The sequence below is a fragment of the Saccostrea cucullata genome, unplaced genomic scaffold, assembly GCF_032062105.1.
Source record: "Saccostrea cucullata isolate Sc308-1 unplaced genomic scaffold, CSIRO_AGI_Scuc_v1 ctg423, whole genome shotgun sequence".
Taxonomy (NCBI): domain Eukaryota; kingdom Metazoa; phylum Mollusca; class Bivalvia; order Ostreida; family Ostreidae; genus Saccostrea; species Saccostrea cuccullata.
The window spans coordinates 236,835-262,168 of NW_026930750.1; the positions used below are offsets into that span (position 1 = coordinate 236,835).

At 33.9% G+C, this 25,334-nt stretch overlaps 1 protein-coding gene across 3 annotated transcripts; it reads right to left on the reverse strand.

Annotated features, from left to right (window-relative positions):
• Nucleotides 1-115: 115 nt before the first annotated feature.
• On the reverse strand, nucleotides 116-25,244 carry LOC134229946 (GTPase-activating protein and VPS9 domain-containing protein 1-like). 3 transcript variants are annotated; one of them, XM_062711724.1, is made up of 22 exons: nucleotides 25,164-25,244; nucleotides 22,780-23,951; nucleotides 22,288-22,422; nucleotides 20,239-20,404; nucleotides 18,309-18,572; nucleotides 17,759-18,064; nucleotides 17,472-17,608; nucleotides 17,057-17,155; nucleotides 16,195-16,267; nucleotides 15,802-16,086; nucleotides 10,448-10,947; nucleotides 7,246-7,327; nucleotides 6,017-6,079; nucleotides 5,282-5,329; nucleotides 4,617-4,700; nucleotides 3,772-4,195; nucleotides 3,519-3,653; nucleotides 3,196-3,319; nucleotides 3,051-3,117; nucleotides 2,816-2,930; nucleotides 2,437-2,575; nucleotides 116-1,954 (listed from the first exon to the last, which is right to left on the reverse strand). In XM_062711724.1, exons 2-22 carry the CDS (start codon nucleotides 23,881-23,883, stop codon nucleotides 1,679-1,681), a joined length of 4,626 nt encoding a protein of 1,541 aa, XP_062567708.1. In that variant the 5' UTR covers nucleotides 23,884-23,951; nucleotides 25,164-25,244; the 3' UTR covers nucleotides 116-1,678. The 3 variants fall into 3 exon arrangements, with proteins under 3 accessions (XP_062567708.1, XP_062567706.1, XP_062567707.1); XM_062711722.1 differs by having other exon boundaries at nucleotides 15,247-16,086; XM_062711723.1 differs by lacking the exon at nucleotides 6,017-6,079 and having other exon boundaries at nucleotides 15,247-16,086.
• Nucleotides 25,245-25,334: the final 90 nt, after the last annotated feature.

A 25,334-nucleotide genomic window follows, 5' to 3' on the forward strand; every position in this document is an offset into this window, starting at 1 on the left:
AAATCAGTCTATATTAATTTACTAAAATGTAAAATTCCTCCAAAAATACACTTCCATATTTACCATGATAGAATTGTAGAAAATTTAGATACTCAAACGTAAATAAATGAAAGCCTTTTTGACTTTTCAAGATTTATATTTATTTAATATGATTTTGTCTGTCTTTTTACAATGTTTACTCCACACCTGAACTAGCTGGTACATTCTGTATGTATAAAACAATGTCATGAAGATATAAACAATGAGTCTCTCCATTTATTATGAAGCATGCATAGCACTGCAAATTTGGCAGAACTCAAAAATACTGATTAAGAAACAGCTCAATCACTTTCTGCCAATGTAATAGAAACATGAAAAATGTTCAGATGTACTTGATTTTTAGGTGTCTTATTTAACAAATGTGCCATCAAAAACATAGACACCATAACATTATAAGGAGTTGTAGATTTGTACAATATATTTACACAGAAAATCAATGATCACAGCTTGATATCTACAAGGTAAACAAAAAAAGTATATAACTACAGCAGTAAACAAATAAACTTAGTAAACTGCCAGTTTTTATACAAACTTAAAGCTTCTACAACAACAATAAAAGTACATGTAGCTCTTGGCATAAAACAGACACATACTTTTTTTAATAACTTCAGCTGATATCTCTGTGTTTGGAGATCCAAGACAGTGATATGTACAAGGACAAAATGAACACTTTGAATGTTGTAGATTTGTCTTGGAGGATCCTGAGTAGGGATAAATCAGCATAGCACTAAACAGGTATTAATCAAATGACGAAAATCTGACTTTACAAAAAATTCCTTGTGGGAATAACACCAAAACAGAGCTAGAGAATACTACTACATGTATTAATATTTAAAGCAGAAAATAAAGCAGCAAAACTTAATCACAAGCACTGACTATCTGCAAACTCTATACAACATCACTAACACATAAATTTAACAAATCTGCATTGATTAAAGAGCCCCAACAATAACAAAGATAGACAGGCTAAAAAGTTCCAGAACATTGTCCATCGGTAACAGTTTTTGAAGTGAATTACTTCGTTTTAATTATGATGTAAATGTAGAAAACAAAGAAGAGGCATGATTAAATTCATCAACATCATAAGAGAAGAACTCATTGACTATGATTATGGTTTCAACTGATGTAACAAATGCAATTCTATTTAACAGATAAATGAATACAGTTCCATTAAAAGTAAATGCTTTCTTTGTTTTAGATATGGGAGATTGGTTGCAATATTGAAGAAATAGTTTTGTATGTCATTTCTTTCTACATTAATTGCAATCACTATATGGATGTACCATAATTTTGATGACATATGTTACATATGGCTCAAATAACCATATCTTATGCAATACGGCTTTTCAAAAGAAATAAAGGAAAAGAAATGGACCAATGCAAAAATATTATGGAATAAAATTTTAACAGTAAAAACATACACTTTTTAAAGATCAGATTAATTCAATTTAAAGGTGTCAAGGAAAAAATACAGCTTTCACTTAACAGGTTTTTTTTCTGAATTTCTAGTTTGTATCACAGTTTTGTAATACAGTTTGTATCAATACAAAAAATGTGACTGATAAAATCAAAATCTACAACCATCACTCCAATATTAAATAAAACTTCATACTGTACAAGATATACTAATATACATTCATCATTCATTTGTGTATTCCATGTTTTTGATAAACTCGGCAGCTGAACAGAATTGAATCCACCAGTATTGTTCCTCTCCCCCTATTCTGTTCCCGTAGAAGCTCTGTACGTACTGGATGGTGGATAACATACAGGGGGGATTGGCCTTGATAATGACGTAGATGAGAACAGGGATGAAATCATCGGCCGCAGGGACCGCTTTCTCGTTAGCCATACTGAGGAGGTTCATGATGGTGGTGGCACAGCGGAACACACATTTGACCTTGTCCTTAGGGGTCTGTCGAAAAAAAAAATAATTAAGTTTAAAAGTTTGGTGTATCAAAATACATAGTGATGACAAAAATTATCCTGCCTTGTAGTGCTGTGTCAAAATTATGTTTATATCATGAATTTAAAAAATATCTGGTAGTGCACTATGTGTTCATAATCATAATGCAAACATATTATCTGCTAGATATTCTAATGTAAAGAGGAACAGTTTTGAAGAAAATTATGGTTGTGCCCTTCTGTCGGGAAAAAGACCAATGAAATTCACAGTTTTTGTTTCTCTTTATCCAGGAATTTTTTGCACATATCAAAATTGGTTGCAATTGATTTAGAATTTAAGTCAAAAATGCTGAAATAGTTAAGGCACCTCAATGGAAATGAATGAATAAAAATAAGACAAATCTAAAGATTTTACATTCAATTTGATTGATCTCAACAAAGACATACTGCACTATCAAATTTTTTTAATGTAAAACTACATGAATAACAGACCTTGTAAGCATTGATCATGTAGATTTCCTTCTGAGCGGCAGTCCATGGACACTCAAACTGGTACATACGTGGAATCCTCAGGTCCTTGTGGGAAGGAGTAATCACCTGGCTGAGTTTCTTAATGTGCTCATGAAATAATCTGAAAGCAAAATACAAGTGACGTTTTTCTTCTTTTCTTACCTTTTTTTTTTTATAAGACTATGCAACATACCGGAGTACCATACATGTAAGACATGCATTTTTAAAAAAAATTTACCCAAAATATTTTTTGCAAAAAATTTGTTCCAAGGTAGAATTCAAGATTACTATTGATAATACAATGACTAGGAAACAACTATAAACAAGTGTTCTAATTTGAATAAAGAAATCTCTGACATACTGGTCCCTCATGATGTCTCCATCTCCGTTAGGAAACATGGCGTGTGTGTAGATACGACTCATAATGTATCTCTCTATAGCCAGCTGGGCATCCTCCATCTGACTCTCATTAGCAGCTGATTAAAAAGTCAGTATAAAAAGATTAAAAATAAATTATCACTCAAGCAAATCACAAAATCAGGGTTTGAAATGTGTTTTTATTGTTTTAGTCAATTCTAGCATAAATAATGCCCTACCTTGCCACACCTGGTCCTGGTTCATGGCTTGATACAAGTATTGTAGAAATTGTTCCACATGATCAGTCTGAAAAATAGGAACCATATCATGCCAAGATGTATTTCAATTGTTTTTATGTTTCCTCAATTTGAAAATAAAATTTACCTTTTCATCTGCGACAGTGAGTTTCTGGAAGTCTGACATAAACCTAACAACACTGCTTTCTTTCCTCTCAATGAAAAGCTTGACACAGATCCTGGTTATGTGATTCCCACAAACTTCTTTATCCCTGAAATGATGAAGAAAAATAACCATATATTGTTATACATCACTGAAGTTTTCAGATCCAGTAAATTGATGGAATATACTGCAAATCCAAGGCAAATAGATCTCTATTAATCTCTCTTTCACTTCTTTCCAACAAAATACTTTTTTTTCAATTTCTCAACGAGATCATTATACTTTCAATACAAACACTTTTTTTTTACCTCTTGATTCTGCTCAGAAGACGCTGGAGATGTGAATGGGTTCCCAGGAGGCCTTGTCGACACCGAATCAAATATGAAATATAAGCAGCTCTACTCTGATAATCCTCTTGTAAAGAACGTACTAATTTTCCACAGCTGAAAGTCAAACAAAGTAAAATATTAATGCTTCTCTGATTAGATGCAAGACTATAAATGTATTTAACAAATGAAATTTCTTAATAAGGTTTAGAAGTAAAACGTTTTCTTTATTCACCCTTCTCCATCAAAGAGCCTAACACATCGGATGGCTTCGTGAAGCTGGGCTATAGTGTCCTTGTCTTGTAGGTTTATGGCCTCGGCAAGCTGTCCCCTCAACATCTTGAAGAGTTCGGAGGAATCCGTCTTTCCGCCTTCCTGCCTTACTTGAGGGGAGAATTCCAAGAGGTTATAACCCAGCTGTATGTCAGTGTTACTGAGAACAAGCCTCAGTTTTCGTTTTGTGTCCGTGAAAGCAAAGCACGTCTCCAGATTATCTGGGTCATACAGAGGGGGGCCCTGAATGTCCTCGTCCTTCACTGACATTCTCTTCTCTTTCATGGCTGTCACATCTATACTGGGGAGTCCTGATATCTCCTGAGATGACGTGGCACTAGTGGAGGGCTTCGGGCGATACTTCTCCAGAATATCCTCTGTCGATTCTGTTAACAATATCATAAACTTTAATACAATTAATCACTATCCCATATCCTTGACAGACACTGATGATGGTGAATTCATAATTGATATTTCAACTTTCTGTAAAATGTTCACCTGACAGGATGCTTTCACATTTAGAATATTAAGTCTTTATCTCATGAAATTCAAAATTGTATGCATAAGTCAAGATTGAAGTTGAGCATCTGTAGACAAACTGACTAAAATAAAGATATACAAATAATTTACGGAGAAAAAAATATAATCAATGTAAAGAAGCATACCAGCATCATTCAAAATTCAATTTCTCTTTGTTCCCCAATCTGACTATAAGAGCTGGCTATTACTGTTTTTTATACAGGTATGTGAATGTGTCAATTCTGCTATCCACCTTTAATACACCTCCCCCCCCCCCCTTTCATTTACCTCTAGCTCCTGGTTCCCCTCCCTCGGCCCCCTCTACAGAAGTGTCCACTAGTACAGGGTCTACAACTGATGTATTTGGGGTGTCTACAAAATAATCATTTACCTTACATAATTACATTCAAGGGTTATCATAAATCCTTACATTACTTCCTCCTCATCGTAAGTCTCTCTTAACAACAGATTGGCTTTTATAATGCAGATCTGTTATTAAAATCACAACATATCAAACTATAACTCTCTTATTGTGACCAATGCCTAAATATGTAACTTAGAAATGACATAAAGTAGAGTGGAATCTTTGATGACGTTGATATTAAGGAATGTGACATAAAAGTTGAAAACTGAAAATTTAAGACGTACAGTATTTAACAGTTTCAGATAATCTTTAGCATGAAATATCTACAGATAGCTAGACAGACATGGTAATTCAAATACGCCTTATCCTATCTTCCCAAATGTTTCAATGAGTTATAATAATATAGTCCTGTTGGGATCTGAATATTGTAAATCACTTTATATTCAGGAGAAATTGGTGAAACTGTTATCTTGCCTATAAATATTAACTGACTTGGGAAAATATAAGCCTAAACATGCTAAAGGAATCAAGAAAAATTGGTGACCCACAGTATTCAGATACAAATAGGTCAAATTAGATTTTCACTGACCAGGTGCACTATCTTCTCCGCCGGACTTCAAAGTCTTCTTCTTCATTCCTGAAATTTCAAACACAGCCAATTTGTAAGACTAACATTTTAATACTGACATTTAAAAAATTTTCTTGTACAAATATATTGAAAACCCTGCTGTAGTTAATTTCTACAGTACATTATTCTGATATACAATTGTATTTTGAGGATAAAAAGTCACATTAACTGCCTTTTTTTTTTTTGGCGCTTTTTTGGAAAGTATATACATTGTACTACTATTGAATAGAATTGCAAGATCATACAAAGAAGCTTAGAATACTTCTCACAATTATACAATAGCAAAAAACAGTATGACGTCATATAATGATGAGAAAGGAAAATTTGATTCAGAGTACAACATTCAATTCATGTGTACAGGACTCAGTAGAAATATATGTATGCTAAATTAAATTATACAGAAAACTTGTGCACATTTCCACCACTGATTCAGCAGTAACATGCATCTATAATACCTGAAATATTCAATCCCACAAATTAAACATGGTCATGCACACAGGAAAAGACAGAGAAATGCTCTTTCGTAAAAACACATTTCAAACACAGCATTCATATAATTCTGCAAATATGAAAACTGCATGTGTACAAAGAAGCTTCCTTTTGAAGCATATGAAACTTGTTCACAGATAAACAAGAAATGCAGACAAGCAGCACGTACATGTACATCAAGAAACACGAGTGTGGATAAAATTTTACCAATATGGTGATGAGTTAATCTGGTACTTGTTCGTATAATGGAGGACATGTAATGATGGGAACCTACAGAATATATAGGTTATCAGTCCTAATTCCTAATACACAGCTCATATTCTTGCTAAATGCATTTTTTTTTTACCTGTAATCTAATCTTTTAAGCTACATGACTTTTTAGATAATATTTAACTACTGAAAAAGCAGAAATATTCGTGGGGGATTAAATTTTGTTTATTTCGTTGTTAACAATTATCAACGAAATTAAATCCCACACAAAATTTTACATGACTATATATTGAATAGGGTTACTCTCAAAACAACGAAATTAATTGCTCACGAAACTATTTTTGATGACAAATCAACGAAATTTTATTCCCACGAAAATTTGTGCTTCTACAGTAATTAATATTTTTCAATCTGACCATAACAATATGAAGATGCTTGCACTTTTTTTTTTTTACAACTATCTGACATCAAAACCACTGTGGCTGAATGTATAGGTACATGTACATCATTATGTATCTACTTTACATGACAATGCTTTAATACTGATTTTGTTTTGTATTATTTAATGTGGTAAAAGAGTTTGACCCCAAACTTGAACAAACTCGAGACACTTTTTCAAAAGAATTTGTGACTAAAAAGATAGATCATAGTGTAATTTGGAAATGTGCAGTACTGGTAACTCTCTTTTTTACATGAATATGAATTTTTTTTTAAACAAACCTACAAAAAATATTTATATGCAAGCAGTTTTTAACAAAAGCATTAATTTTGCAAGTCATCACAATCAACTAAAACTCATAAGTTCTTTTGTAAAATGGGTTCATGGATTCAGTCAATTAATTGTAGCTGTTTCAGATTAGATGGATGAAATGTGAATATTCATAGTATGGGGTTAAAAATGTTAAGACTGATGAATTGATGGTTGCCAACTTCATTCAGTTCACCTTTACATTTAGCTCATCTAAGTTTAATCAATTAATGCTAAAAGAGCTTTTTTATCAGGGAAACACTTTCCACATTTTCTCATTATAGAAGTCCTCAAACTAGCCATAAACATTAATATTTTGATATTGCTTCCCCATAAACAAATCTTCCTGATGATACAAGTCAATAAGTACATCACGCTGCTTTTAGAGAGATTAAAACAAAGCAAAAAACAAAAAGAAAGCGAGACAACCAGTCTGCAACCAAAAACTGACCATCGGTAAAGTGAAAAGCACTGTTACCTTTATTCAGTTTGACCTTCAGGTTTCTGAAGAAGCTCTTGTTTCCATCTCTCTGACTCTTATCCTTGGAGCTGGCCACTTCCTGTAATTGAAGATGAATAAAAACATTTATGATGCTACCAAAACAAAATTCACTGCCAATATCCTTAACAAAAATTTAAAGGTCCTCACTGCTAAAGGTGCTGATATTCTATTATTGCTTTTTCTATAGAGTTGTTTCTCCATCAAGTTACATGTGCTATGCCTCATTATGAATGTCTGAGTATACTATTATTATTCTAGACAAAGCTTTTAAACTGAGAGAGTCTGAGTATGCTGTTGATTATCTATAAGTATTCTTTTCACAATTAATTTAATTTGTTGGACACTTGGATCAATAATGATAAATCCAATGTATTTCATACTATTAAGATGCCTTTGAAGTGTTGTATAGCTTTGAAACATTGAAAACAAAGAAATATAGCTTTAGAAATAATTTTCAACATCCTCTTTGTAACAACAGTCTAAAATAATTTTTCAAATTTCAGCCAACACTTTTCCATAACTTGTTATAAATTGTTGATCCTAATAATTTGGAAAAATATTGTGCTCTTGTTAACACTATAAATGCCTTGTTTTTTGTACTACAATGTAAATGATGCACGTGCTAGCATTTATAACACAAAAGTGCATTAAAAGTGTATAACCCTTATATCTATCAACCTCTATAATTACACATAATGTACTTAATTAGTTTTTTTTTACCCCTTAACAAACAGCTTATCATTATAGTATAACATGTGTCTTTCAAAGCAGTTAGGTAACTACTCCGCAAAATTTACTGAATATAGATACGAAGAGATCGAAATCTCAAGTTATACATTGTAGTTGGAACATGATTTCGGTATCTAGCTGCCCAGTGACATTTACCTTGATTCAAGATTTAAACTTAAGATATATACAACAAAATATTGAGTTTGAATTCATTTCAATCAAAAGTGCTGGAGATATGACCCCAATTCATTTTAAGAATTAAAACTCTTTGATTAGTGGCCTTGACCTTTGAAATATGACCTGGACTTTTTAAAAATCAAGAACTCTTGAAAGTCTTTGAATGACAACAAAACATTTCAGTTGAAATCTAAATCCAACAAAAACCTGTTCACATAAAGTCAGTGCTTCCTTGATTGTGACCCTTGACCTTTTAGATATAACCTTGGTTCAAAATTATAATATAAAGGAACAACATTCTAAAATTTGAATCTATCCAGTCTAATATTACAGAGGTATATCCTACACCTGATTTTGTGAAAGAAGTATGGACATAGGCAACTCATCAAAAGCAGTCATTAAAATGTTACCTTTATCATCAAACAAGAGGCCCAAGGGCCTTGAATCGCTCTTCTGATAAATTGTACAATCTATTTCTTCTATTAGAAGCCTCCAACTCTAGTAGTATCATAAGACCCAAAATGCATCAACTTACAAAGTTTGATAATATTTAGCCAGTTAAGACTGAAGATATTATAATATAATTATGAAATACCATAAGTAGGTCACAGTGACCTACCTTTTGATTGAAATTTTCTGAGGATTCAAGATACATTAATTGACAAAGACTGATGATTCTAATTAAATAAGTGCCTGAGATATTCAAAAGTAGGTCACCATGACCTAATTTTTGGTCAACATTCTCTGAAAACCCAAGATGCATCAACTGACAAAGTTTGATGATTCCGAGCCAATAAGTACCAGATATAATTAAATATAGCCATAAAATGTCAAAAGTAGGTCACCGTGACCTACTTCTTGGTCGACATTCTCCGAAAACCCAAGATGCCTTAACTGACAAAGTTTGATATTTCTTAGCCAATAAGTGCCTGAAATACTTAAATATTGCCATAAAATGCCAAAAGTAGGTCACTGTGACCTACTTTTGGTCGACAATCTCCGAAAACCCAAGATGCATTAACTGACGATGATTTTAGGTCAATAAGTACCAGAGATACTCACCATGACCTACTTTTTGGTCGTCACTCTCCAAACGCCCAAGATGCATCAACTCACAAAGTTTGATGATTCTAAGTCAATAAGTACTGGAGATACTTAAATAAAGCCATAAAATGTCAAAAGTAGGTCACCGTGACCTAATCTGCCCAAACCAAATATGCATATACTCACAAAGTTTGATGATTCTAAGCCAATAAATACCTAAGATACTTAAATATCTCCATAAAATGTTGAAAGTAGGTCATCGTGACCTACTCAAGACATTTTTCAAGATGCATACTGACCAAGTTTGATGATCGTAGGTCTGAAGGTAATCAAAATATGCGTTTTAAACAATTTGAAAACAAATGTCAGCAAAATTCAAAAAGTAGGTCACAGTGACCTACTTTTTCATAAATATGTTTTAAGGTCCCATGATGCATCAAAGTACAAGATTTGATGATTCTAATCCTCCCAGTGTCTGAAATAACGGGATTTAATGTTTTTAATAAAAAGGTAAGTCATAAAGTTCAAAACGTAGGTCATGGTGACCTAATTTTAAGTTGACATTGTGCGAGGACCCAAAATGCATCAACTGACAAAGTTTGATGATCATAGGACTTAAAGTGGCCAAAATATGCCTTCAAATCAATTTGAAAACAAATCCCCGCAAAATTTAAAAAGTAGGTCACCGTGACCTACTTTTGAATTAACATGATCTGAAATTGTAAGATGCATCAACTTACAAGATTTGATGATCCTAGTCCTTATAGTAGGCAAAATATACACGTTTTTATTAATTGTAAATTTAGGTCAACTTTGAAGTGACCTTGAGACCACACACTTTGCAACAGGGTAATTCCCCGTGCAAATTTTAATCTTCGACTTATCCTAATCCTTGTATGTAAGTTTGGTGAAAATCTGCCTGGTGGTTATGGAGAAGAAGATTTTTTAGCAACCAGTACTTTTGGTTTTGTTTTCCTGATTATCTCCCCTTGTTTAAGGGTCCCAACCCTTCTTTTTAGTATAAATGGTAGCCCTTGGGCCAAGGATACCCTGTGACAAATTTGGTACTGATTGGCCAAGGGGTTCTTGAGTTATGGCCCATATTCTAAAAAGTTTACGCACACCGCACAAATGGCCATAGCATTAGCTCTTTGAGCCTTTGGCTCAGAAGAGCTAACAATAAATCTACATTGTTTCAGTGATGTACAGTCATGTATTTATACAGCACCTTTTCTTCAGACTTTTCTGACACATTGTCAAAGCTGGCTGATCTGGAAGACTTTGCGAAAGGAACCCCATCTGAGCCACTCGAGTCACTGGTCAGGCTGTTCTGTCTCGATCGATTGGGAGGTGTGTCTTTAGACTCCTCCTCTTTCAGGTCAATCAGAGTATCTACTTGGAATGTCTTTTGTAAACTAGCAGCTGAATCTGCCCAAGTCTTGACTGCTGATTGCTCACTGTCTTCCTTGTTGTCCTCAAGGTCAATCAAGGTGTTGCTTGAACTGCCCACTGTTTCTGTGGCAACTGGGTCAAACATGGCCAGGGCTGCTGAAAGACGCTTGGTGTTAAATGTGGTGTTTTGCTGCTCAGAGAACTTGACATTACAGGAGGTGTCAATTAACGAGTCCAAGGACTGGGACTCCAAGGACTGAGGAGTCCCTCCAAAACCGGAGTCTGAGGAACTGTAGGTAGCACCATATACAACAGCTGATCGCGACTTCTTGTTTCCTACAATGATCAATAGAATTAATGCACACTCGAAATGTATTTACATTTATGTTTGTTGAGATATTAGCTTTTAGATTTTAAACTTACAACACTTAAGAAATATCTGCATTTCAATTTCAATCTTTATAGGTCATTAATTCTCCCATTTGTTTTTTTTTTAAGCTTCCACCAAAGAGCAAAGTCCACGAACCACCAAAAAATGCCTCTTGCAAAATATTAACACGATTTTTATCATAGAAAGTATAGACTTTAAGCTTTTCATAACCGTTTTTCTTTTTTCAATATCTATTATACTTTTTAAAAACGAGGTCTTGCAATATGGCAATGTTTTCTTAGAAAAATGCATTTGGAACGTCATTGTTTGTACAGTAGAACTCGGTTATAGCGAAGTCCTGGGGACCTGTAAATTTAATTCGCTATATCCGTAATTCGTTATATCCGTATAACGAATTCGTATAAACATTTATAGCGAGTTCGCAATATGAATGTTTTCCTTCAAGTATTACTACAAAATATGTAAGGGAAGCAAATATTACAAAACATACCGTCGATAAATAAGGTTTTATTATGTATTGCATTTTATATACAAATGCTACAAGAAAATAAAGTCAGTTCAATTTAGCAAATTTTAAGATCTTTGAAAGTTCGTTATGAAAATGTAAATTTCATTATATTTAACCTCATCGGGACTCAAAATGGGTTCGCTATATCCGTAAATTCGTTATATCAGAGTTCGTTATAACCGTAAAATTTTACAAAGATTTGTTAAGAATTTTACCGGGGACCCCCAAAAAAATTCGCTATATCCGTGAATTCGCTATATCCGTGTTCGTACTAAACGAGTTTCACTGTAATGTAACGTCACGTCAATTAGCGATAGAATGACCTTGATATTACAGACATATACGAATATAGGGCTTTAAATGCAATAATTAGTATCAGATATTAATCTTATCAACTTCATAATCAATTGATAATTCTGACTGAATAGAATAAAAAATATTGGAAATTACTTAGTATTAGATCCATAAAATAGTTGATTTTGGAGCCTTTTAAAAATATAGATCTAATTACCGGTACATTACTTGAAAAGAAGTACACGATAGTTGAAAGGACCTTCTTACTACACATTTTTAAGAACTTGGCGAGCGCTCGCGAACGTTCGGTCTATTGTACAGGCCTCAGCTGGTAACCAATTTTCATAGGCGAGCGAGAAATATCCGCGAGATTCGCGCACACCTTAACATCGCAGATATTTATCTTCGCGAACCAGCCAATCGCTGGATCATGTTGAATCCAGTAATATAATTAATGTATGCAGGGCAGTATTTGTAGTATGTTGTTAATACATCATTATCGATTGACTTAAATGTAATAAATTTAGTTTGTTTTTTTTTATTTTGTACATTGCTTGTCGTTTTTCACTTTCCATTTCATTTTCACATTATAATTTCCATGTGTAGAATTGCGTATGTAATTCTTATAAATACACGCGTCAAGATAAAAAGTGAAATACAAGTACAGACATTTATTTAACGTTTTACTAATATTTATAGGGAAAAATTGATTTACCCGAAAATCAACGTCCCCTTAAAAAGGCTTTACTAAAGACAGCATAAGAGGACAGTGAAAAATGATCTCTGTATGTTGTTCTTGAAATCGAAAAACACGTGTATTATCGTAGTAAGCAGTTTCATAAAAAAGATTGAGGGGGGGGGGGGGGGGGGGGGTGTAATACAAAGGACGAACATATACAAAGTTCTATCTTTTAAAAATATTTTTTTCAAGAAAATGTAAAAGTAAATTATATAATTTTGAAGTCTAGTTTTAGACAAGTCCTGTAGTTCACATTAGAACTATATCTTAGTAGTAGCGGATCCAGCGACATTCCGATATTAAATGCAGAGGAAGACGTAGTCCCCTACCCCAAATTTTCCCTATACCTTCCCCAAAGTACACTTTATAGTTTTCTGAAGTTGTTGGAAAGAAGTGTGTATATTTATGCAGAACAAAAATAGCAAAATTCACACTATTCGAATGGAACTGGTTTATTTTCATTCTCAAAATATATTTGATTCAGGTTCTTGGAGTGAGTATTCAAGGTTTTATGGCTAAAAAGAATTCTTTAAAGTTATTCAATCATGAGAGTAAAAAACCGACATTCCAATGAAGTTAAAGCCCCCCCCCTTCCCCGCCTTACGTTGTACAGATCTAAAATAAGTCAATTACCAGTATACAATTATTTACTACAAGGAAAGTGTTGGTTGAAAGAAAACAACTCTGCGTCATGCACAAGTAATTTACATATACAGAATTTACACGATGTATACTCGGGATTTTTGTAAATTTTAAACTCTGGATATTTGTGAACAACACCCCACCACAAGCCATAATAATAATAATGAACATTATCTAGGGTCAAAGGCTTACATTTGATAAGCCCCCCCATTTCTTTGACAAAGATATATAGATAATATAGGCATTAAAAATTGGGGCTTACCTCTTTGTGTCAGTCCCCCCCCCCCCCACACACACACTTTCAATTAGCCTCCCCCTTTTAGTTTTCTTCCGACGCCTATGTAAATTTTAAATTTAGCTCTTGTTTCTGCAAATAAATTTGAAACCACTTCTTTAAAGAAAGTTGAAAATTACTTTTCACGTTTTATGCAAGTGCATGAAAATTATCTACGCGGATTTTATAAAGTGAAATGAATGTTATTTAGGTATAGAAATAAAAACCGATTGTTGCTATATGTGATACTATATAATACAATTACATGTATTGTATGCATCGACGTGGGGATTTGTTAAAGCGGACATGTGCATTTGATGTGCAAACACGCGAGTTCTTCTTTGAATCCATTTTACAGAGGTGCTAATTTTTTTTATTAATTAAATAATTTCCCGTTTCAATAAAATGAATTTAACAAATTAAAGCGACAGAAAACTAGAGATCTGTATTAAAAAATAAATCCCATTTCTCCCTGACACTGATTCCTAATGTTTGCATCTATTATGACGTCATAAATGACGTACACCGAGTAACGTCATGTACAACGTTACTGTGATTACCCATCAGTTTTTTTCCCCTTTGATTTCAGAAAATGTAATTTTTAAATTCTTTAATACATTTATTGTCTTCAGCGAACAATTGACTGCTTTTTCTATCACCTTGCGTGTTATCTATTTATTCGATGTCTTATGACCCATCAATTAGTGACTGACTCTAAAAAAATTAAGATTCTTGATAACAAAAAAGTGTAAATTTAACTCTTAATTCCTTGCTCGTCAAAGCCATAAACAACAATAATAATTATCATGAAAGTTTGTATTTGCGGTATTCATACATATAATAAGTTTGACAGTTGTACTTGCCTGCAAATCAATCTTACTTTGAAAAAAAGCGATAAATCGGCATCTTTTAAATCAAGCATCTTTTTAGACTGAATCCATCATATTTATTCCAGCAGTCGAACGTGTCTGTGGGTGCCTCAGTTAACATTTTCTTACTTGTGGGATATGAGTGTCTATCCAATCTCATAATCAATATTATACACCTTTCTAATTGATCCTTTAAACTTTGCGTAATAGACAAAGACAAATATGGTGGTTCTTGATCATAGCCTTTTTACACGCGTTGACATTTTATTTTATTTTTTTTCAACATGAGCACACTCGTTACCACAAAATATTTTCATTGCAAATTACTTATCGAACAGTTATGATTATTTTTCTGTTTCAATATTTTGCGGTAACGAGTGTGCTCTATGTGAAAACCACGATTGATTATGTAAAATTTGAGCATTTTTCCCGAAAACCTTGAACCATGCTGCGGTTTAGGATTTAGTTTGACATCATAATATCCGGTTTGGACGAAATTGTTGCACATGTGAAATGTGTCGATGTTCTAGGATGATAATAACCCAAAACATATTTTCTAATGCCCTTTTCAAAATCTACATATTTGCTAGGCCAAATAAGGCATTTTGTGGGTCGAATTCTTTGAGCGAAATCAGAATCAAAAGCTTGCTATTCTTTACTTAATCATGACAAAACCATAAATCAAAATCAAATGTTTGATAGAGTAGCAGTATACCTGAATATCATTCTACTGAAATCAAATCAGACCAAAGAAAGAGTAACATTAGGATAGAATTTAACATTTAGTACAAATCAAGACAAAAATACACAATTAAAACCTTTTATATACAGTTCACATCTTCATTCTCTACATTTTTTAACTACACTGTAAGTATATGGCATTTTGAATGCCTACAAAATAGAGACGACATTATTTACCTTGATTTCTTTCATCATATTCCTTTTTTGTATTACTTATAGTTGGACAGCTTACTCTCTCTGTTGGTTTTGGACCATTAAATACTGGGTTTTCAAATGCCAGAAAACCTGTATTACTTGGTGCAGATACAGGAACAAATGCTGCCTGATTCTGGTGATTGACTTTTGGAGAGGAATGACTGGTTGGCACTGGTGCTTTAAATTGTTCATGTGTTTTCTCAGGAGGAAGAAAGCCTGATTGTTCAAAAGTGAGTAAGGATTCTTGCTGACGGCCATTATCATCGAGCTGTGAGGGAAGGGATAAGCGGTCTGGTTGAGTTGGTGGCACACTAGGTAGGGGATGAGAAAGGCGGTCTCTCTGTACTGGAAAGGGCACAGGGTGAGGGAGTTTATCCAGGTCAAGGGGTGGTGCTGAGGACATGGGTTTTGGTGCTTTGTCTGACTGGGTTTGCTCGGCTGGTAGAGTGAGTGGTAACCTGTCCTGCTGTTGAGATGAGGGAGGGAATTTTTCTGGTTGTAGCAGAGGTTTGAATGTTTGTATGGAGGAGTGTGTACCTTGTTTTTGACTAGAGCTGTGTTCTGGCACAGCTAGAAGATTACTGGACTTATTCCTGGCTGAGTGTATCCTTGGGGCAGGCTTCGGGGGAGGTAAAGACAGTCTGTTAGTTTCACTGAGGTGAAATGGGTCATCCTCCATAAACACATCATTGTGGGGGGATGGTTTCCCTGATTTTCTGTTGACCTTAAGCTTGTTTGGGAGTGGTGGTGGAGTGGCCTCTGCACCACCTGCAGCTTCTAGGCCTTGTCCAATGGGTAGATCCTCACTCGGGCTCCGTCGACCTAAGTAACAATAAAAAGCAGAATCAGTCTACATGTACATGTATTTCTTGGACAAAGCACTATAACACACTTGGAGATGTAACTGCTTTAATATATCAGGGAACAAACCTTCAGCATTTTCTAAGTTCCCTGCATCCCCCGACATTATTGATGCCAAATCTGTGACACTGCCCACATCATCCTAAATTATAGCATGGCATATGTAAATAAACAGGGTTCGACACTAACATTTTTAGGCTTTGGTCCAGCCGGACTAGTGCTTCTTTACTTTTACTAATCCACGGTCAATTTTATGAGTCCGTCAAAAATAAAAATAAATAAATAGAATTAATGTTGCAATGTACTTTTTATACTTTTTTGAAATAAACAAAGCATTTACATGAAATGTTTATACCAAGAATTTGTTGAAATCGCACAATCAGGAACTACGATCGTATTCCCGATCTCATTCGTTTTTCTCTATACATGATTACATCATCTAAACATCCGACATCTTTCTTTATGTGTCATACTAAATCATGATTGCTAAAATGTTTAATTTCATACCAATGAGTCCTAAAATTAAGCGCCAAATTGACTCAGAATTACCTAACTTCCCGCCAAAAAGCTAGAAAGCTGAAAATAAATACCGGATTTTCCAGTGAAAGTTGTCGAAAACTTGAACATCTGTAAATTCTTTTTTTTTCCCCCCAGAAAACTTTATTAGTCCGTTTGGACTAATTAGCTACAATTTTTATTGGCCCGAATGAAAATGTATTAGTCTGAGACTAACGGACTAACGTTAATGTCGAACCCTGATAAATTTTAGTACCATTCATTACTTCAATACTTGACATTCAACGTTAACAATCATGTAACTCTACATTCACCAATTTAACAATTTTGTGATTTTTTTATTACTGAAATCATATTATTTATATACATTAATATGCTGGTGAATCAATGTGAGATACTATCCATTTCTACAAACCTGATCAAACTCGGAGAGAGCTTGTTTGTCCTCTGTGTCGCTGGCCAGGACATCTGTACTCCAGGCATCACTGGCTGTCTCAGATACCTCAGACACATGCTGAAATTAGAAACAATAATATCATCTGTACTTCCTACTGATATGATGAGATGTTAGCATTATCTTGAAATAAAAGATGGGTGAAGAGAGCATGCAAAATGCCTATAGCTTCAAATGTGTAACACTTATTTTTATTTTGTGAATTTAGTATTAGGTGAAAGTCTTATTATTCAAAGAAGTATAACTTCGACTTTTGTCCCATAATTGCTATAAATTAAAGAGATAAAGTAATAGCCAGTGTGAAAGCTCATATACTTTACAGTGATAAATGTTTATAAATACAATGTGAAGACAATTTGTTTGTAATGACCCTTACATCTTGTCGAGGGAGGAAGCTGCTGCGTATCAGTTCCTCCAGCCTGTCATACTGATTAGCCTCTGGGGGAGGTTCCGAGTCACTGGCCAGTACATCTGTACTCCATGTATCACTTACTGTCGACTTGGTTTCCACTCCTATAAATGGTTCAGTAAAGTATCAAAATATATTTTCTTTAAATGTTGTTCTGGGTTATCTATTGTAGCACAGCTTTGAATTTTGAAAATAAGTATAGATTCTTTAAAATTTGCTTGATTTTTAAATTTTCTAATATCATTTATTCTTACTTTCAATGTCAGCTCTAATTTCAAACTTTCCAAATCGGTCTGTGACATCTTCTCGGTTGGGTTTTGGAACTGTGTGTGGCAGGGGAGGAATTTCGGGAAGTGGCATCTGAGGGGGTGGGGCCTCCTCAACACTCCCTGCCTGCGAGAGGGGTGTATCTCTGCCACTGATATTAGGTGTGCCACGCCCACTAACATTTGCAGAAATCATGTCGGACATGTTGTCATTGTCATCATCTTCTTCAACAGAGCCAACAGAGTGACTGGAAGCAGCCTCAGAAAAGGCCTCCTGGATCTCACTGGTGTTTCCTGTAAGTGACAGGTCTGAAAATAACCATCCCCAGTACATGTGTTAGGAGAGCATTCCCCACATGCTCCACAGATTAGCAACGACATTGAAAAAGGGAGGGGGTGTTATATATCAGAAAAGAACCTGAAAACACCCAAATCCTAATAAAACATAAATTACATTTGATAATTTTTCTTTATATTTTTTTTATTCTCTTATCAAAATCGATGGTTCTTTCAGTCAGAAAAAAGAAAGATTATTTACCAATAGATTCTTGGTCCTGAGAGAGAGAAAACCTGGTTCTTTTGGAGGTAAACATTCCCCCTCCCTCAGCTACCTCGTAATTTGGAACATCATGGTACTTGACCCGCCTGGGTTTGTTATCCTGTTCCATGGATAACACTTTCTGTTCAGACATCATTCCTGGACACTCCGAGTCCATATTTAATGGCACCACCAGAATTTCCTTCACTGATTCATCCTGTGGCGATGGCACATTGAAGACCTCTGGCAGGCCTCGCTTCTTATCTGAAAATATACAGAATCACTGAGTTTATAAAAAATATATATATATGGGCTTGTCTATATTAAGAAAAGCAATTTGATAAATTCTTGTCATTCTTTCTCATTATTCATAATTTTTTCATCCAATTTTTTGCCTAGTTGAACAGACATAGTATTGCTTATACACTGTATACCAATTTGAAAAGACTGCTATTAATAACTATGAAATTCTTCACTTTTTATACAAAATAGGAAAAATGCCATAGAAAACTCTAAATATTTGTCAGATAAAAATTTCACATAGGAGGAGCAGAAAAATAATGTAATATAGAATGTGAAAGTTTCATTAAATTTTACTGATAAGAGGAGTTATGAATAAGAGATGGTAGCCCTGATATTATAGAGAGAAGGGAATGTCCATGTTTTTCCTATGGAAAAACTGTATTATGTCTCTGATCAAAATAGAAGGTGCACAATGGTACTCTATGATAAAAATTCTGTTTTTATTTCGTGGTGTATTAATTGTGGGTAAGAGATGGTATCCCACAAGCATAATAGATGTGTAAACAAACTATCCCATTACTATATGACCTTTTTTTCAAGAAAAGGGTATCATAAGTGAAAATAGTAGTAAGTGAATTCACAGTACATGAATTTCTAAGGAATGAATTATCAAGGACTTTCCTACAAAGACTTCCCACATTCTCTTATTATCAATATCTATCATTTCCCATATTTTCAATGCCAAATTTCTGTTCTTTTGAAACAGAAAACTTCACTTCCTCATTTTTCCCTTCTTTTTTAATTTTAAAATTCAACTAGGCACGTTAATCTTATATAATATCAACTAGAACTTGCTTCTTATTTCCTGTCACAATCAGACAAATAAATCTTTACGAAATAATAATATTTATATAACTTAAAGAATGTTTTTTTTCCCTAATTATGACCTCTTCTGATCGCAGTAATTCAGGAAGTGGTAAATATTATGCACTTTAAACAGAAAGTTTGTCACAGAATTTCCTTGTCCATGGCAATGGAATTCTAATTCAAGCTTACTCAGCTGTTACTAAAGGAACATCAAAAGAAACTGGACACAAATTAATCACGAATTCCTAGTTCCTCATACCTAATATTCACTTCATTATCTTATTGTTAAGCATGGAGGCTAGGACTCAGGATTCTACAAACAGTTCTTGCACTTTATTCTACTTTGATTTAGATTGATAAATTTGCAACATTGAAGATGTCAGTAAAATGAATTGTCAAAATGCACTTAAAGAATTTTATTTGATTGTTTATGACTTGGCTTTGACATGCCCTTGTTTGCACAAAGCACTAAGAAGTGGCAATTTATAAAGATCCCTATATATAAATGAATTGAACTCTTATAAAAATTTCATCCAACATAATTCAACATTTCTCATCAGAGAAGGTTAGTATAGAGGAAATAGAGTAAATGTCACTCAATTTAATCAGTCCATGTAGCATTTTCTATAAATACATTAATTTGCTGATTGTCCAAATGTCTGTTTATTAAGTGTAGAATTTTCCTATTAAAATGTATGACATTTTCAAAGGAAAGGTGTTTTCCTCATGTAGGTGACAGAATGTGACCCTCAACCAACACACAGCTATACCCTCTGTGCATCCATGTACAGACTACACATTAAAATAAACATTCTGTTACCTCGAGTCTTTCTTTCTTTAGGTGTCCCTGGGGGTGTTCTGTTGACCTGTGAGGAGGAGGGTGGGAGACAGTTCAGCAGGGTGGGGATTCTCGAGAGGAGCTCCTCCAGCTGTTTTTTCTCTGCGCTCTCACCGAGGTTAGACGACAAGGACCGTATCAGGGTTATCTACAAAACCAATATAGAGCAAAGAACTTCAGCAAAAACAAGTTAAAGGTACATGTACCAGGCAAGGTAGAGTGAAAAAAAAGGCAAATGTCACTCCATGTGTGTTGTATATCATAGTTCTATCACAGACTTGTACAAAATCAAGGACATCAGCATCAAAAACAATTTTTATTTATGAATATATAGAACATGTACTCTTATCTAAAGTATACTAGTACATGTACTTTACTTTGATAAAAGACCAAAAATATTATTTTGCAATACCGTAAATCTGGAAATATTTGCTGTAGATAAATTTTTAGCAAATTTGCGAGTTCAGTTCATTCGCAAAAATATTTTTCTTAAAAATAAATTACCAATAAGAAAATGTAAACAAAGCAGTGGTAATTCGCAAAATTTTGAAACGTAAAAATTAATCAACACCATTTTGACCCGAATTCGCAAAATAAAATCGACGTAAAAATTTCCAGATTTACGGTATAAATTTGTACTTTAGTCTATTGTAAACATTTCTAAAATAAAACTGTCCTTCAATGTTTTGTTCAAAATTTATCTTCCTGACTCTCGACATATAAATTATATATATATATATATATATATATATATATATATATATATATATATATATATATATATATATATATAAAACTAAAATAACCAAATCAAACATGCTTCAACTAATGCACAAATACTTGAAAGGTTTTAAGATTTTCCTGCAATTCTGGTGTAAACCAATGTCAATGACTACATTTATGTGATGTGATTATTGCTTTAATGAATTCCCATTAAGTACTCTTATTATGTGTGTGAAACTAGCTCTCACTTTTGTAAAATAGAAATGGAACCAATTCGAAAAATCTGAGTAACGGTTTTCAACTTTTGGGATTTATTTCTAATTCAAATGGAATGGTTTGGATTGTGGACATTGGCCTGGATTTCTCAGTAGCATTTCTTAAAAAATAGTTTACAGACAAGCAGAGACACAAACAGCTAGACAGACAGACACCTTACTATTGTAAAAGTTCTATTGGTCTCCGACCAGAAGAGACAATAATGAATACAACCAGAATTTACCAGTTCTCATTTTAACCACCAGACCTTTCTGAACATTATCAAGATAAGGATTATTTGAGATTTAAACTTAATTGAATTCATTTCCTTTTCCACATAAAAAGTGAATTCAATAGGACTCCATTCACAATTCAGGAAGGAAGAACTACTCTACTAAATCTTATAACTAGTTCAGCACATATTTCAAATCCTATTTAAACACAAAATCATTGTTTTAAAAATTATTTTCTTCAGTCTTCAGTCTGGCAACAAACAATAATTTACTATCAAAATATATGTATAAATTGTATCTGCCCAAAAATTATCACTGAAAAAAAATGTTTTTTTTAGCTAACAATGAAGGCAAATGAGTTTTTTTTTTTAGTATCTGAAATGTCAGAAACTTTATTTAGGTGCTATTACTGTATAATAAGAATTTTTTTTAATTTATGAACTCATATATTTCTTTAGGATTTCTTCGACACATCTGCCAGATCCCTCAATACCAATATGATGGTGAAGGAGGGAGGGGGGGTTATAGGTGCTAAGACAGCTTTCACTTAATGCTTTAACAGTTGTGTCCTACATACTAAATAATGATTGTTCCATTTTTGCATTTACTAATGTATATAGCCAGACTGCTATGCAGAGCTTCCAAAAAAAAAAAAATATCAAGCTGGTTGCCATAATTTTCAGAAGAGATGTTTATTGGACACACATCACTTTATTGAACACAAATCATTGTGAATACATAGTCAATGTTTTTTTTTTTTTTTTTGTAAACAATTTTTTAATGTAGGCAATGGTTATATATCTATGGTTTTAAGACTTACCAAAAAATTTAGATCTTGGAGGGTGATGAGTACAGATGACCTTGCTACACTGATCATTTGGTTGACAGCAGAAGGAGATACAATGTCTGTCCTCACCCCATCAAGTAAAACATCAAGCAGGGAGGTTATACAACCCTATAATGTGAGGAAAAATCAACTTAGGGCTCCACATATCTCATTACTTTTCTAATAAAATTTTCTTTCAGAATAATTTCAATAAAAGAACTTTGTCATAAATGATTTTTTTCTTTTGCTGAAAATAATGAAAGGTATGAATAATGATATCATTAAGCTTAAAGACATTTTATTTTCATTTTCGCAAATAAACATGTACTTATGTTGTGAATGAGGAAACAAAAAGTAATATTACACAATTTTTTGCGCTAAACTTTTTAATTTACCTAAAGAAGGAAATTATCCACTTAAGTAATAAATCTACTGAATGAAATGAATTCTTATTGAAAGATAGCGGCAACCAGTGACATGTTATACCTTCTCAAACCTCTCATAGAGATCTTTCTCCTTTGACTCGGCTTCCCACTGAGAAACAGCAAGGACCTGTATTATTTGTGCAATCTGCATCAGATTATGGCGAGCTATGTGACTGATCTGAATGTCGGATGTGATTCCATATGGCTCTGGGTCCACAATGGCTGGACATATGAACAGAGAAAATACTAAATCAGCACAAACAGCTCGGGCTCTTTCCTCGTCATGCCTCCCCGTTTTCATCAGGGCTAGATATATTTGAGATACCAGCCATGCTAGGTTTGAAGGAAAGCAATGCATGTTGTTTTTAATTGAAATTATAAATCTATTAGATAAAACTACTAATTTGTCTACTATAAATTTCCTATATTCATTGCATTTCTTGTCGTAATCTGCGGAGGAGGGCTCCCCAAAGCGTTTGATTCGCTCCTGTGGAGGAAAGCGATGCAATGCCTTCTGTGGATCTATATCATAAAACCATTCGTCTTCCATCAATAATCTCATAACTGGGTCATGAAGAGCTGCCGTTAGAAAGAGTTTGGCTGAATAGAGAGAGTCGAATAGCAGCTTAACTGCCACACTAAACCCACAGTTCTTTTTCCGCAACAAGAGTCTAGGACTGTCATTTGTAGCTAACTGAAGTTCTGCGAGACATTTCACTGTCTGAATCATAGAGACCTCATCCTCTGGAAAAACTACATTCCCAAAAATGGATGTCACTGACAAAGAAATAAACTTTCTCAAGCTTTCCTGTGAAACCTTTTCAGCACTGTCAATGAGAGTTGCTATAAGAAAATGATTATCTTTCAAGAATTTCAAAAACTCTCCATATTTTGATTCATGGTAGCTTAGATGTTTGTAACTGTCCACAAAATTGGTAAATTCTAGATTGTTTGTTTGAGAGTAGCATTCCTTGGGAGTCATGTTGGTGGCGGAGGCCTGTAGCTGCTCCAGACATACTCTCTGCTGTCGGACAATCCACGATTCATGATAAAGATCCTCCGCCACTCTCTTGGCTTCTTCATACAGATTGTGGATTTGTGTCTTCTCTGCATTAACAAAGAGCTGCTCCTGCTTCAACTGCCTTGCCAGCTCTAGCAGTTCCATCTTATATCACCCTACTGTAACAAGCAAAATGGTTTACTTTCTGTTAGGATCCATATCTTGTGGCTCTCCTGAAAATTATCAAAAAATAAAATCCACATGCAATCATTGTTAACATATTCCATGTCAGATAAAAAGCATAGACTTAATAGCCTAGTACCTTGTGACTCAGTATCATTTATGATGAACGTAAAATAAAGGTTGATGTGGTACATAAAAACAGTGCATTTAGCATAGCAGTTTCTAATATACATCAGCATTTGTACAATTTCAAGATACATACATCAATATGAATCATTTCAACTACAGTTGAACTTCGATATCTAGAACACTTTTATCTCAAACACCATGGATAAATCAAAGTGATCTTGCAGTCCAAACCACTTATTCTCCAAGGATTTTACGCCAGACATCTCAAATCCTTGGATATCTTAAAATTTTTACATGGTCTCAAAGAGTTGATATAATGAGGTTTGACTGTAAAATGTATATGTAATTTAATTACAAAAAAAATTGTTATCCTCAAAATACACATTTTCAAGTAATCTTTTGAAAGAGTTATATTTTGGTACTGTTGCGAGTCCTTGACTAAGTTTTTACTTTTGGATAATTATGATTTTCACTTATGATGTTTTCTAAATTAAATGATCATTAATATTTTCTCAAAAAGTATCGATACTTCAGTTAAATTTAAATTACACATTTTAATTATTACTTTATTCAAATCACATGGTGCTTCTTCAATGATATTATTGAAGCATGTGCTTAAATGCCTTAATATTTCCTATCTCAAATTCACATCTCATAACATGTGCACAGCTATTTCATTCAGTGCACGAAATTTAGTTTCACAGCTGACTTAATGGTGGTCTCTGACCAAATAAAGTACTTTGATAGACTGAAGGAGTGGTTTGACTCATGTCCCACACGAATGGATCCATCATGCTCTGTGGAAAAGGGGGAGGGTCCGTCATCTATTACACTACTTTAGCAAAAGTTAAATGTAAACGTATCATATGATTTCAAAACAGACAGTTTGATTTCTCAATGTTTAAATGCAGAATCATGAACTTAGTGAACTGTAATGTATAATATGTGACCCAAGATGCGAGTCACTCGAGGACAAGTGATCGAGTACTTGGCAATGATGATGACTCGATACAATCACGTCCAGGACAGCATATTTACAAACGAATATCAACTTTGTTTTCAACGCGAAATCATCTGAAATTCAATGCCAAATATGAATAAATAAAGCTTTTTGGGGAAATACAGGTGTTTACCTGAGGGAAACATCCGTAAACCTAGTAACTGGTCTACCTCCCACTCAGAAGTCACTTCTGCCATGTTTACGATACATTGCGCTTGCGCAGCGAGAGACTATATTTGGAGCCATGTGTTTTCCTACATACGGCTAAATTATTTCCGGGAGAATTGTTCAAAGAAAATTAACT

What these genes read in the sequence shown, in the direction of transcription:
- LOC134229946 (XM_062711722.1), bottom strand. Translation starts at nt 23,883, where the DNA reads ATGGAACTGCTAGAGCTGGCAAGGCAGTTGAAGCAGGAGCAGCTCTTT. An exon ending in TCCAAGATCTAAATTTTTTG is followed by an intron (nt 20,405 to 22,287) that starts GTAAGTCTTAAA and finishes TTGGTTTTGTAG; the next exon opens with ATAACCCTGATACGGTCCTT. An exon ending in TCAGGACCAAGAATCTATTG is followed by an intron (nt 18,065 to 18,308) that starts GTAAATAATCTT and finishes TGTCACTTACAG; the next exon opens with GAAACACCAGTGAGATCCAG.